The sequence below is a fragment of the Heliangelus exortis genome, chromosome 11 (assembly GCF_036169615.1).
Source record: "Heliangelus exortis chromosome 11, bHelExo1.hap1, whole genome shotgun sequence".
NCBI classification, from domain to species: domain Eukaryota; kingdom Metazoa; phylum Chordata; class Aves; order Apodiformes; family Trochilidae; genus Heliangelus; species Heliangelus exortis.
This window is the reverse complement of record NC_092432.1, coordinates 17,193,061-17,208,135: the sequence shown is the minus strand read 5'-3', so window position 1 is coordinate 17,208,135 and position 15,075 is coordinate 17,193,061. Positions and strand designations below refer to the sequence as shown.

General features: G+C 36.2%; 1 protein-coding gene across 10 annotated transcripts in view; it reads left to right on the top strand.

Moving 5' to 3' along the window:
- ENTREP2 (endosomal transmembrane epsin interactor 2) overlaps positions 1-15,075 on the top strand; it is a 111,723-nt gene that overhangs the window by 86,120 nt on the left and 10,528 nt on the right. For all 10 annotated transcript variants that reach the window (XR_011728071.1, XM_071754979.1, XM_071754981.1 and 7 more), the window contains 4 exons: positions 5,507-5,667; positions 6,289-6,424; positions 12,612-12,687; positions 13,809-14,384. Coding sequence is in view for 9 of the 10 variants with exons in the window: in XM_071754979.1 (XP_071611080.1) it covers positions 5,507-5,667; positions 6,289-6,424; positions 12,612-12,687; positions 13,809-14,384 (949 nt within the window). In the remaining variant the exon portion in view is untranslated. The remainder of the gene's footprint in view (positions 1-5,506; positions 5,668-6,288; positions 6,425-12,611; positions 12,688-13,808; positions 14,385-15,075) is intronic.

The window sequence follows — 15,075 nt, the reverse complement described above, 5'->3', positions numbered from 1 at the left end:
TAGACAGTGTAGGCTGCACTCCATTACAGGCCTTCCCAGAATTGTTCTTTCTCTATATACTCACCTCCAGCAGATACATGTGAATCAAATCAGACTATATCAGGGTTCTTGAATGAGGAGAAGCATCTCTTAGTAACCAAGATGTCACTTGAAGGTTATTTCATTTGTTGCCTAAGGCAGATTCAGTTTGCATCCTGTACAATGAACGGCTACTGCAAAAAGTTCAGAGTTTTCTTCGAAAGTTAGCTGTGTGAATTAAACAAAGAAATACAAGAAGTCATACCCACTGTGGCCAATCTAAAGCATGAAGTACAACTAAATCAGTCCTTCTTCCACTCCTTATCCTTATACAGTGCTTATTCTAAGAGTACTGGCACTGTTACTGTCCAGTGTATTCTGATTTTATCACCATCACTGTTAGTAACTGTTCTTCATGTTATATGATATTGGAAACAATGTTATTTTGTAAAGGAAATAAGGTAGACATAACCCATGGAAGCTGCAACATTTAATTACATTTTTAATAAGACATAATGGTAATTCAGCATTTGATTAACTTATTAGTAGCTAATATTGCTACTCCTCCGTATGTTACCACCTCTGCATGAGAATATTATCTTGCTGGGATTGTTTAAACCTTTACCCTGGTGAAATAGTAATTAAAAAAATCCTTCAGGATGAAGCTTCAAATTAGGTGAGAATTCATCTTAAGTTACAACTTTTTTTTTTAACCTAATTATATAAAACCCTGAATATTACATGTTTGGTCATTTTAAGGTACTGTAAAACCCAGTAAAATGATGTACTGTTAAAATTATGACAGTTGTCTTAGAAGTGTGCACTGTGAGGGATGTACATCCATAAAAACATCCTGAATGTAAATACAGTTGAATAACTATTCCCAGTAAGCCCACCACAAATAAGGAGGTAAAATAGACACCTTTGGAAAGCTTATAACATTTAAAGAAAATGTTCCATTTTCCATTTCAAATTTTATTGGTAGAGTAAGACTATTTAAGACTGATTTAAATGCTAATAAATAAATGAAATATTAATTAAAATAATTGTCCATATGTCAAGAAAGATTTAGTGTCACAGTTAAGTCTCTCTGAGACTATAGAGCTAATGGCTTATGATGAGTATAGAAACAGTGGGGCAGAAAACCTTGAATCTATGTTTTCCTTATAAAAATATTTCATGTGTTGCAATTCCTCTTTAATATCAGTCACAAGTTAGAAAGAGTCACCCATGATCCTTCTGTTTTTACAGACAATTTTAATCTAAGTTTTGCTTTGGGAGATTCTCGTGTTTCAGAAAAGGAAAATAACCAACCTGTCCAGGAGAAGGACAGTTAATAGAAGACAGGTTTATACACCCAAGGATATTGGAGCTTTTACTATAGACAGAATGCCACTATTTAATTACATGCCATTAAAATATTTTATTTCCCATTCCCAATAATTAGGAGACTTCTGTCAATGACATAGAGTGACTGAAATGAGGATAACCAGTGCTGGAGTCTCCAAAGGACTCATTTCAAAGTTACGTGGTAAATTTATTAAACATGACATGCAAGGCAGAGGTAATTATATGTAGATATGAGAAATACTCTAGATAAGAAGATTCCCTTAGAGCAATAGTCACACACTGATATATGGCAATTACTGGTTTATATTTGTCATACTTGCTAAGTAGTGAATCCCAGCACTGTCATTTATATGGAGTCAGTACTGCTGATCAACTGCAAATTATGTAGAACAGAGCATTTCTTCGGTGGTGTTTAGTGGGGATGTCCCACACCTGGATTTACTGATTAAGAGTTCTTGGTCTAACTCTTGGGTAACTGTTTCATTAGATAACTCTGTTTCTTCTTTTCCTTAACTGAGACTCTTCCACCAGCTTTTACTTCAATATATTTAAAATATTTAGAACATTAAAAAGCACAATCATTCTGGTCACTTCACTGACCAACTTCTAGATGACCTCTCAGTGGAGAACTGGAAATTTGGTATGACAAGAAAAAATGAAAGTGAGTTTTACAGTCTTACTCAGATCTATCTCATGGTGTTTATTTCACCTTGAAGAGCTAAAAACTGAGGGAAGAATTCTGTTGTTCTACAAACACTGCCTTCTTCACTGGGAGGTGACAGCATATGTCTTGCTACAGGTCCTAAGCTTGCTGAGGTCACTGGTGTCCAACCTTATGTCACTGGCTGTTCAGACTTCTCAGTACTGTGGCACACAGACCCTCAAGCATAACTGCATTTTCAGAAAACTTACCTCTTCTGCTTCCACTGGAAGTGGCATACTTCTAACGTTTGTGTTTCTAATTCTCTACTTGCTAACAACTTGCTACAGATAACCTCTGTATTGAATTCAGGTACAGGGAGTGGGTGCAAAGCCAGATCCTTGTACAGCTTCCTTATTTACCCTGCTCCATTCGGATGGCATATAAGGGAGGAATGGCATGAATTTTAGATTTGTATTTCATTGCCTGAAAATTGTTTCAGAAAGCTCCCAGCATCTGCTAGCTCCAGGTGGTCCATAGAAATGGTTGAATATTTGAATTTTCCACAGCCAGGGGATATCTATTTATTCCTAGTAAATAAATTCAAAATATTTAGTGATAGCTGTAAAGTTATGCAAAGCTTTTTAACAGTGTTGGCTATTTGCAATTTTTACCAGTGCTACTGTTTGCTGTATATCCTTTTTTGCAGCTGTTTCTACCCATTGCTTCAACAACGGTCATTGGTTTAATCCCCAAAGCTTGGCTAGGAGACCTGCTTTGAGAGTTGTTTCATAATGTGAGCTATAGCTTTTGAAATTACATTGAATGCAGCTTGATCTTGTTTATGCTTGTGACCAAACAAGCTACTCCCATTTTTGGTTTGGCAGTTCTTGTTGTCTGTCCTACTTGACATCCACATTTTGAGACTTAATGTGTCTTCTAATAATAAATATATACATATCCTTGTAAAAACATTTGTCCATGTTCCTCCACTTTATCCAACTTTGTCAGCTGTTTTCTTACTCTATCGATATTTTCCTTACCTGTGGAATTTGTATTAAGTCTTTGCTGAGCCCCTGCCAGCCTTCATCCTTAAAGATTTAAAAAATAGATTTCACTGTAGGAAGAATAAACTTTTGCAGGCTTGTAAAGATTGGTATTACAGAATAGGATATGGTTGAATTCCCACTTAATGGCTTTCTGATTATTTTCTCAAGGATGTCTGTTCTTTATGATAATCCCTTATATTTGCTATTGTTTCATTTCCTGCTAGTCTCCCTCTTACAGCCTTTTTCAATTTAATTTCTGTGCCTTCCAGCAGGATGATATCACACAGGTAAACTGTTGTTTATAAACACACACACCCAAATATGTGCATCTTTCATGTCTGTTTTGCCACTCATTTTCAGCGTTGGTCACAGAGTTCGTTACCATGATTTGTATTCACAGTAAAGGTTCTTGAAAGGGATGCAAATGCTTCTACTGGTAAACTGAACTTCATCTAAACATTAGGTCTTTTTCTTTAAACACAGCCCGGTGTAAAACCCCTCCCTTCTGTCACATTCCACAAAATGTATGCTGGTACTTCACTCGCTGTAAAAGTGCTGTGTGTTTAACTGCCTTGTTCTGAGGGGTGTCAAGAGTATTGCTCCCCATATACGGCTGATTGAAACAAACCCCAGGGAACTCAGAAACTGAAAGAATGGAGCTGCATGTTCTCTGGTTCTAACCAAAGCTTGGGTTCCATGGAAATAATCTGGGAGAAGGTAAAGAAAGTTGTAAAAGGAAAAGTGTTCAGTTTCCAGGCTGTGAAAATCGCCCAGATTATTGACTAGGAAAATGAGTGTAGTCCTGAGTTTGTTGGAATCATGTGGGCTACAAAATGGGTGCCAGAGTATACATATATTTGCCATATTTATGACAATTTTCAGAGTTTTCAGGTCACTATACTGAAGTCTGTCTTCCTTGCTTTTTTCCAGTGTATATGAGATGTTATCTCATATAAGTGAGATAACTCATGTATCTATATGAGTTATGATAGTGAGAGCTATCTCATATAAGTGAGCAGGCTGATCACTTTGAGCAGAATTTTGGTGTGTAACAGTTAATGTAATTTTACAGTTTGGGAAATGGCTGTTCAAAGATCAGGTGAATTTAGACCAAATGACTGCTGAGGTCTAGTTTTATTCTGTAAGACAAACCTATAGGAAGGTCTGATAGCACTCATTAACAGCATCACATCTTGTGGAAGAATGCATAAGAGCATCAGACCTTTTATGTAATAAAAAGTAGATCAAGCAGATGTCATGTCTTTTATTCCTCTACCCTCAGTAGACTAAAATGGCTGGAAGTCGTTAATTGGCTATAGGATATAAGATATACTCTGCAGAGGAGTTTCTTTATTTAAGACATATTCTCTTGAAAAGAAATACACCTCAAAAAAAAGCAAATTTTCTTGGCTCACTTGCTTTAAAAAGCAAGACCAAGTCATCTACAAATCCAAGAAAAGTGATATGACAGCCCTAGCTTGCCTGGAGAAGAAAGAATTCTTCTGTGGTTTTGGATTGTCTTGTTCCTCTTTTATCCATGGGGACCTTACAAAGCCAGGTTATGGCTGCTGAATCTCCTGTGGTCTGCAGGATGATTGATCCTAAAGCAGCACTCCTGTTAGGTTGCACTGTTTTTGGTGTTGAAGGTGTCAGCATGGCTTCTCAATATCACTGCTATGCTAGAAGCTGATTAGTTTTTTGTCACAAACGTTGGCAGTTGTTCTCAGCATTATTAGCTTTATTATTCAGTTTGGTTATTTTTGTTATCATTTTGAGATGTTTATATGGAATAAATGTTTTTCTTACTTCCATACCAGTATTTAAAACCTCTGTACTACATTTAAGTGTGCACTGTCTGTGTCACCAAACCATAAATGGCTATTAAAAATATTTTATAATAATAATAAAGGATAGTTATAAATGGACCTTCTCTTGGAAGTGAAAATTAAGTAGGATGTTTGCAATTTTTGTATTAAGAATGTAATTAATATGTGATTGCTTGTTTCTAGTTGGTTTTATTCAAATTTTCTTGATGGGGTGGGTTTCTTTTCTCTATAAGCACAAGGTATTTCAGATTGGAAACAAAAACGTATAAATAGTTATTTGATTAGCTGTATCTGATGTTCATCAGTTATTAAAATATAGCTAACCATGTAGTGCTATAATAAAATTGTATTACAAGGTAAAAGTCTTGAAAAGCTATTTAATTTCAAATGTCTGTGCTCTGCATCCTAAAAGTGACTGGCTTTGAGGCACAGACCACCCTGTCTTTATTAAAACCTTATATTTTGGCAATTTGACTCTCACTCCTCACTCATCTCAAGTATTCTTATGCTTCCAGAAGTGTCTCTTTCATTTCAGTATGAACAATGAAATTGGATTATTAGAATTTTTATTATTCATGATGATGCTCCTGTCATCTGAAGCAACTTGACCTGTTCATTTTCAGTTTCTGCCACAGAGGCCACATTCTGCCAATCCCGACTGCATGACTCCACATGGAACTATCCTGCATCAAACCTTGGATTTTGATGAGTTCATACCACCAATACCTCCTCCACCCTACTACCCACCAGAATACACCTGCACACCAGTGGTAGAGGCACAAAGGTGATTCTTCTTCCCTGTAGTTGCAGTCATCACATAGTTCCAAGCTAGACTATGAAGCTCTTTCAAAGAATATGAGGCCAAGTAATGTCCTTTGCTTACATTAGGTGCTTTTGTTCTGCAGAAATTATGTAGTTTTTCTGCAAACTTCTAAGAATAGACCTGGAAATATTTTTTTAAAGCACTGTTGTAATAGAGAGGTGATTGAACTTAGCTAAGACAAGAATAACAAAATCTGAATTTAAAGCAGAAAGGAACTTAAAAATAATCCTTTCACAGCTGTTAACATTATACACTTAAAGTTGAATATCAGTTTATATTTTCAAAGGAAATAATTGCAGTTGATGTGTATTATTGTGGAGTAGTGAAGGACATTAATGACTGCAAAATAGGCTGGTAGAGATGGCTGGCATCCAAAATGAAATAGAAGTTTTACAACTACCCTGTGAACGAGGTTTTCCTTTTGGTGTCTCATATATTTCTTCCATATAATTCTTTGTAGTGTGTTGGCTTTAAATTAAGAGAACTGCTCTATGTCTATGTGTGGTGTACAGGTAATAGTTTACCAAGCAAATCTAATTCATTTCTTAATTACTAAGTTTGCTTGTTTCTGTTTTTAAACAGAGGTCTCCATTTGGACTTTCCTCATTCCCCATTCAGTAATTTATATGAAGTAACCATTAACAGCCCAGGAATGCTGTATCCAACTGAGCTGCCCCCTCCTTATGAGGCAGTGATTGGAGAGACACCTGCCAGTCAGGTAAGGAAAGCCACAGGAAATTCTTCACATACTCTTTAAAAATTTCCATGACAAGAAACAATTTCAGATAAATTCTGTAATCCAAAATAACTCAGGAGTTAATTGTACTTTGTAGGAACAACCATTAGAAAATAATTATGTTCTTTAAATAAATTTTCCACACTATTTTCTTTAAAGGGGTTTAACTAACAAATTTTTCTTATGTGTAGCCTGCTGAACTTCTTGTGCATGGTTGAGAAAATGCTTGTGTGAGTAGCAATACTTCAGCTGTTATCATCGGTTAAAAAATTGTACAATACTACACTATTAGTAACAAAACACCACAAGAATGGATTTGAATCAGCAAAGCACAGTGTTTTTCTTTGTTTTAAAAGGATGATGATATTTTAAAGTTAGGTTATACTTAATTTCTTTAGGTAGTAAGGAATCTTGATTAGGAAGCAGGTTTATTTTCTTCAAAAAAACCCATTTGTAAAATGCTTTTTATTCTAACTACTGGTGATAGTAGATTTGCCTCACTTGAATATGCTACTTCTAGCTGAAACTCAGTACAACAGGGTAGATTTAACAGGGAAGCTAATAAATTGTGTGTGGTTTTGTGTATATAGCATAGAGCTAGTGGGACAGATGGTTTTGCTCTGGATGAAATCTAAGACAAGACAATTACAAATTTCCATTTTAAACTCCCTGTAGGTAGAACATGTACTTTAAAATTTCCAACAAAAATCTCTGTAAACATCCTCAGATTAACAAAGTTAAAAATACACATCTGCTGTCATCTACTTATGTAAGGTTTCAGATCTTGTTCTGTAAAGGGATCTGGTAATAGTTCAGTACAACAATAGTTCTTGTAACAGGGTGCTCTACTCTAGACAAGATGCCTTGGACTCAGTGCCAAATTTATGCTTTAGTAGTTATAAGATACAGCCTCTATAAGGAGCCTCCTATTGGATACCAAAGTGTGGGAAATTGATTCCTGCTTCATCGTGACATGAACTGATTAGAAACCACATGAACAAAGTTTTGCAGGATAAAGAGACAGGGATGTGTTCTTCCTGTGAAATAGCAATGAGTAGTTCTGTTTTTTTCATATACTTTTGGCTGTTAAAGCTTTAGTTTCTGAATAACTGCTGAGAGCACATTACTCCTTTATTCTGAACTTTGAGAAAGAATTCAGTATACTTCAGATGAATATTTACAGCACACATTTTTAAATTCTTTTTTTTAGTATACAATGTTAACTCAACTGAAGGTTGAATTATAATCTATCTGAATGTGTGGCCAAAGCTCATTTGACCAAAGTTTTGCTTGAAGACAATTAAATCAGCTGTCATAAATTTGAAGATACTTAAAATTGCTTTCAGGAAATGTAATTTCTTGCAGGAGAAAGTAAAAACTCATGTAGTCAAATATTCTAGATATTGTTTGTCAGTTTCTAACAGTGCACTGAAGAAATATATGTTCAGGTTGCTGAATTACACCCACATTACAGAGAGGATTACTTTACATTTCCCAAAAATTTATTATTGAAAAGTTTGCCGGCGTTTTTTTTCATGTTAGCGGAAACCACAACTGGAACCACCAAAATTTTTACTGTTATATGCAAGAAGATGAATGGAATTAATAAGACAAGTGTCTGAGAATTAAAAAATAATGTTGACATGCACAGTCCCTGGAAAAAATGTGGTTTAAAAACTCCAAAATATGCCTAACTTTGCAGTTTCTATGACTGACAAAGCAGCTTCTGACAACTCTTCCAATCCTCACCTTGTGTCATACCCTCCACCACCTGCCACAATAAACAGGCCAAAAGCTTTGTTTTATTTGGCTGTATTAAAATTAAGTGGTAAAAACTGCTTGTGAGAGAAGTTATTTTTGGAACATCAAAACTGAGCTTTCCAAGGTAATCTCCTTTCTAAAATATTTTTTATCCAAGTTTCATCTTTTTTCCCTTTACAATGACTTAGAGAAACCTGTAAGCCCTGGAGGTTTGGGGGGAAGGAGGAGGATAGTATCTCTGATAAGAATATGTATGCAGTAATCACTAAGGTTTAGAAAAGTCTATTTAGACTTAAGCACAGAATCAATTGGAGCACTCTTCTGTTTGGGGTTACACTTTGCATTGAGCATTGACATCCAGGAGCTCAATAGCACCAGCATGTAACTAAAGTATAATTTTGCAAGACATAAGGTAAAGCAGCAAAGTCATGATTTTGAAAGGATACTGTGAGCTTTATTAAGTCAAGTTATGGACTGCTTTTTTTTTTTTTCCATCTGGGTTCAGTGTCAGTGCCTTGGCTGTTCCAGGTTCCAGAAAGGGTTTGTTTTAGTCACAAGTTAAAATGAGTGGTGATTTTTAATTTCTGAACAGTGATAATTATGTTGTTTCTTGCAAGGAGTGAATTTTTATATGGATGATAGTTATTTTCAGAGTTGTCAGTGCTGACTAAAGCCTACCCATCCACTTTGTAGCCATACCTATTTCTGAACAGCAAAAGCCCTATTGTACATTTTTGCAGTGTCCCAGTCAATCTGTAAATGGAGAAATGGAGCCAAGTCTAGGAATGCTTTAATCCTAAATTCTTCCATGAGGCAAATGCTCCCATATAATATGCACCAAACTACAGTATAGTATGAACTGAAATAATTAGATTTATAAATCCCTCCAAGGCAGATTTTGCAATGAAAATCATGGCAGAGCTTTAACTACTGAAGTGCTTCTGGAAACCATTATGTAACAATGCCATGATTGTAAAGCCTTTTACTGAGCATCAAGCAACAGCTCTTGTTTGCTTTTAAATGGTTGAGTTCCTTAGAATTTTATTGCATTGTATCAAATTAGACTTATATTTCATGCATTTGACAGACAATAAATGTCAGTGCTAATTTAAGTGATTGCATCTAGGTAAAAATTGCCATTGTCATCTCTTCTGATTAGGAATTCTCAATTTATGACTATGGAAAAAAAGTGTTATTCACACTGTTTTCCCTGCAAAGTAGGATATAGGAATGGCAACAACAAATAGATCAGGGTTCTGGGTGAATTATAGTAGTGGCTGTTTTATGAGATTTAGAAATCTGTAGGCTGTGCATTCTTGTTAAAGAAATGTTGGGGTTTTTTTTCCTTTTCCTGTTGAAAACTTAATGACTGCCTTCTCAAGTCTTATGTCTGAGGATGTGCAAGTCAATAAGGTTTTGTTACCTTAGGCTCTGCAGGTACCTGTATGAAACCATGCCTTAACTGAAAGTCTGAAAAATTGTCAGTGTTATCCTCTATTCAATTAAAACCAAGGTTGTCCTTTCCCCAGGCAAAAAGGATAATCAATTCCAAATGATATAAAATACTTTAAGCAGTTATTCATGGAGAAAGAGGCAAAGGGAAAAAAGGAAAAGGTAATACATTGATCAGATAAGCTTAGATGGCTTAGGTTGAACAAATTGTGGCTAAATACTGAAAAAAGTAGTAGGAGAAAAAATTCCAATTATATCCCTGATTTTTTCTGCATGCCAAAACTATTTAAGTATCTCTCTTTCCCTTGCTCACTCTCAAATCTCATGCTAGTTATTGATGAGACCCTTAAGAGAGAAACCTAAGTGAAAGATGAGTGCTTTTGTATATGTATCAGATTATAAAATATATAGAGGGGAATATTCACATTATTTTGTTTGGACTCTAGAAGCAATTGCTGTGTTTGTAAGTTTGTCCCATCTGGTTGTCATATTGTTGGGGTTTGATTGTGGGGTTTGTTTTTTTAATTTCCAGCAATTAGAGAAATATGTAATACAGTACAGTGTCCAGTATATAAGCAAGTATCCAGAAGTTGGGCTGGTTCCTTTGATTCACATAGTAACAGGTCACCTCTAAGAATATGGGCTTGTTTATGCAGTCCATGCCTCTAGATATGTTCCTGCAAGGTTTTCAGTCTCTGTTGAAGCCTCTGAGACTGAGGCAGAGCCTGAGAGGGATGTGCTGTTGGATGGATGAGTTTTTGTGTCCCACTAAATTCCAAAAGATGCAAAAGGCTGATATCAATCTCATTGCATGGAGGAGAGAGCTGAGAGAACAGTTCCTCTCTGTAGTTTCTCTGAGTAAAGCCTGAGCTCTTACCTAAGTGAGTTGAAGGACTCTCAATATTAACACCTAACCACAAGGTACAATACTTTTTCTCCCCCCTTGCTGGAATATACCTTGGGTCCATGGTGTGTTCTTTGCAAGCCCTGTTCCAACAAGGTATCTGTGGCTTGTGTCAGATTAGCTTAGTTGTCTTATTCCCAGGTCAAAAAATACTGTCAATGCTGTAGTTGACACGAAGATTGAAGTGTTGTAACCTTGAAATGTTTGTATAATAGGGAGCTTGGGTATGTAAACACAGTGTATGCAATTTTTTTGCCTGAAAAAATCTCTCTTTTTTTGAGAGATTCAGTATTTTGATTTCCAGAATTGCTAAGCCCGAAGTTTGCTTCATATGCTGTTTAATAATGTTATTTTATCTTTACTAGATCAAAGCTACAGGTGGTTCTTTTCCATTAGTACAAGTTTGCCTAAACCTCAGCTTTGCATGCAGCTCATTTTATAGGTATCGGGCCATTTTATAGTTACCAGGCAGTGTCACTACAGCTGCCAGGTGACTGAGAGAATATAGAAGGTCAACAAATGTTTCACAAATATGGAGCTGATGTTTTCCTGTTAATGCTAAAGAATTTGTGAAACCTCATATATCTAAGAAGAAACCCTAGATTAAAAAGGAAAACCTTTAAGACTTTATATTCATTCTTCCAAAATGTAGTCTGATTGAGTTTTCTCCAGCAACAAAGCATTTGAGAACATTTCTGGTTAGGTCCCAGCAGTTCCACACTTTGTTCACAGGAACTGCCTGCAACTTAGAGTGACATCACTAATTTATTTTTTTTTACCACAGATGTGATATTATACTTCAATAAAGATACATTGTTTAAGAAATTTCCAAGCAAATTGTTTAAAAAAAATGAATAATTTGATCTTTGCTTCCCAGCCCTCTCTTCATCTGTTGCTGAGTTAAAGTATTTCTGATACTGCTCTTTTTTTACAGCTGTATTCAGTAACCCCAAGACTTAAAATCACTTTTAAAAGCTAAATTTGCATCTGAAAAAGTTTCCTGTTCACTTGATCATAGTGAGATATGGATGGGTAGATGTATAAAAAAATCAGCAATGAGCACAGTAAGTTTTGCATATATATGAGTGCATTAATGTACACTGCCATGTGCACTGGCAACTCTTTCCTTAATATCTTCAGAGTAATTGTGTCACATTGAGTTTTTTAGAAGGCAAGATACAAATTAAGCTCTTGACAAAAAGGTTTTCACAGAGGTGATTGATGGTTATTTCTGAACTCTGTCACCAGCCATAAAAGCTTTTACTAGTTCATTGGGACCCTACACACAGAAGCAGCTATGATGCTTTCTGCTAAAGATGGTATAAATCTCATTCCTTTCAACTTTTTTTATTATATTTTTCTCATTGATTGTTACCAGCTATTTATTGGAACAACTTCAATAACAATCTTTATCCCAAAGAAATTATAAAAATCTAATGAGGCTTAAAATTGGGGTCCAATCCAAAGGCTAATAAAAGCAGTTGAAATAAAATTACCTCAATTTCAGGCATTTATGGATCAGGACTTTCTAGTAGGAGTGAATCTTTATTTTGTTGGCATGGTTCTTGAAATTGAAGGGAAGTTACACACTGAGATCCAGCTGATCAGAGTAAGTCCTAATATTAACTCCCTTCAGCAATCCCTGATAGGCTGGAGGGAACACTACATCATCCATGTTGAGTGGCAGTGATGTTACAGGGGTTAAAAATACACTAGGTATTAACATCTTAGCAAATAACAAGAGTAAAATACTGCTCCTCTGTTTGTTTTTATGGTTTCTGTTGTTCTCTATCCTATTTTAGGGTAATATCAAGTGGGAAATGTGCCATAAGGAAAAATGCAGACTTTAGAAAGAGAGATTGCTCTTAATAAAATCATTAATTCTACTCATTGCAGCCATTCATTTTTGTAATGTGGGCCTGCAGCCCCTGCTGCCTGTGAATTCAAGATGATTTTAGCTTGTAGATTCTGGAAAAAGGACAAATTGCAAGTGTGTTCCTGACCCAAATCCACTGTAAAATACTATCTCTAAATAACTTTCCATCTGAATAGGTTGCTGGTACTGATCAGCAAGTATCTGGATCCAGTGTGGCTGAGAGGAACATGACTCTGGACTCCAGCACACAAGGTAATCATAGTATTGTGTTTGTCCACTTGAGTAAGATGCAGCAGGATTTTTGATTGGCCTTTCTCTTCTCTTCTGGCCTTCCCAATGGAGGAAGAAAAATTTGCTTTCAGGTTGTTGATGGCAGGAAGAACCTTTTCACAGTCATAAGCTGAAATGCAGAGGAGAGCTTCACTCAACAAAGCGTGCCTTCTCCATTTAGTAGTTTCATGCACAGCTTCCAGAAACCTTAATAGGAAGCTTGCTGCCTGAAGTGCATATATTTTAAATGCAAGTAGATGAGTAGCAGCACAAAACCTGTTTGTTTAAAGTTTAAAAGTTATTAGAATAGGCCTCCATACCATCCTTTTTTTTTATACAGAGGGCTTTTTAAAAAATTGTAGCTTTGGTGGATCATGAGATACTGAGCAGTTTTTATGCAATTATTACTTTAGTAAAACTTCCATTAAATACTTTTTCCACATCATACTTATTTTTATGCAATTTTCATCCATAACATATATTTGGAGTCATGACAGAGAAAGTGATAATATTGTTTTTTTAATACCAATGGCTTCAAAGATGATGTTACCTTACATAGAGTGTTTAGCTTCTATCTGAAGCATGTGTGTCACATACTTTGTGTTCCAGAGATGTTATGTGATGGTGAGTTCTCATTTGTAAAGAACTTAGATGCCTCAGGAATATGATGATTGATTAAAAAGTGTTAGGTGCAAATCTAATATTGACAGTGGTGGTTTAAAAGTTATCAAATCCATATTATTTCATTTTGCATCTGCACAAAGTTTTACTTTTTCTACAGCAGGCGATCTCTTGCTGTTTACCAGAGGAACCAGTAGTGAAAGTTGTTCTTGTCTAAATGTAGTTACAAATAATATCTTGGTATCAGTGGTCAAGCATGCTTAATAGTTGAAGAAAATACTTAAAGATGAATAAGGTGAATTATCTTTGCTGAAGGACTCTAGAAACAAGTAAATTATTTCAGACTTTTTCCTTTAGCATTCAGCTATCTGAAAACTTTTGAGTAATTATTGATGTACTTGGTAGTTACTGAAATTAAATACATATATCAGCGGAGAGGGGCAAGAAGATTTCTTTATTTCTCTCTATCTCTTGTTTTGAAGTTTCTGTTGAGAGTGCCTCTTTGATGGTCTCTGAAGCCTTTGATATCCCAGACCATAGCTGCTCCTCTGAAGATCTTTGTTCACTGGAAGTTCAAGGATCTCTCCACTCTGCAGATGTTTCTCCATACTGTGCTACCCCCAAAGGGGCTACAAACCAGAGCTGCAGCACTCTGGATTACAGCACCAGCTGCAGGTTCCACAGAACCTGCTCAGGTTTTCCTGATAAGGATGACAGTTCCCACAGTCAAACCTCTCAAGGACAAGAAAAGAACTGTGCCCACCAGAGGTCTTTGGGCTGCTCCTCTGAGAATTTCAGCTCCTCAGAAAGAGAACTGCAGAATTCTGCTCAAGACAGCAATGCCGTGCCGCCTTTGAAGCAAAATAAAATGTGCCGTGCAGTCTTTAGCCAGCCCCCTGTCCCTTCCCAGACCTCTCCCTGTTTTGGGCCTGCAAATACTTCATCGTTTGCAAGTGGCCACCAGAGTTCTGTCCAGCAGCATCATATTGCAAAACAACGAATTTCAAATATAGTCCGATCAACTAGTGACCCTGTGTCGTGTTCGTCTTACACAAAAGGTAGGTGTAGTTCCACAAGGCTGATGGAGCATGGAACAAATGATTGGTATGTGATTTGTGCAGCAATTGGTGCTGCTGGAAATGATATGAAATGTTCCAGTGAGGGTTGACTTATGTGTGAAGGTGTGAGTCCCATGCACATTTTCTAGATTTGAAAATTTTAAAGATGAATGGATTTGTAAAAGTGACAGAGTGAAATGACTTTGGCTCATGCACCTGTCTTTGTGCAGTGCTCAGAGAACCATCTCAGTTAGATGAATCCGTTTCTTTTACTTTTATATTGAGAAACTAAACTAAGCAGTTGAATGGTAGCTGGGGTCTATTTAGGGGATTATTAACTGAGCTGTCATGCTTGTAATACAGCAGGTTGTGTTTCCTGACAGTGACACTGGCAGTACTGGTGCATGTCAGGGGCAGTGAGTGTAACCATGTAGTGGCAAGTTGGACAGTACAGAGAACAGTTTTAAAGAGGAAATTAATGATGAGGCAAATGACCAGATAAATGAAAAGGAAAGGTTTTGACTTCTAGATAACCATCTTCTCATATTAATCACCTCTTAGACAAGTGGAGAAGAGAGGAGCCGATATTAGCTGTCATCTTCATAAAAATCTACTTGTTAGTTGTTAGTGAAAAAAATGGCTTTCTCATGCAACAGCAGCAATGTAGAACTTCAAACCATTTGAGAAGGAA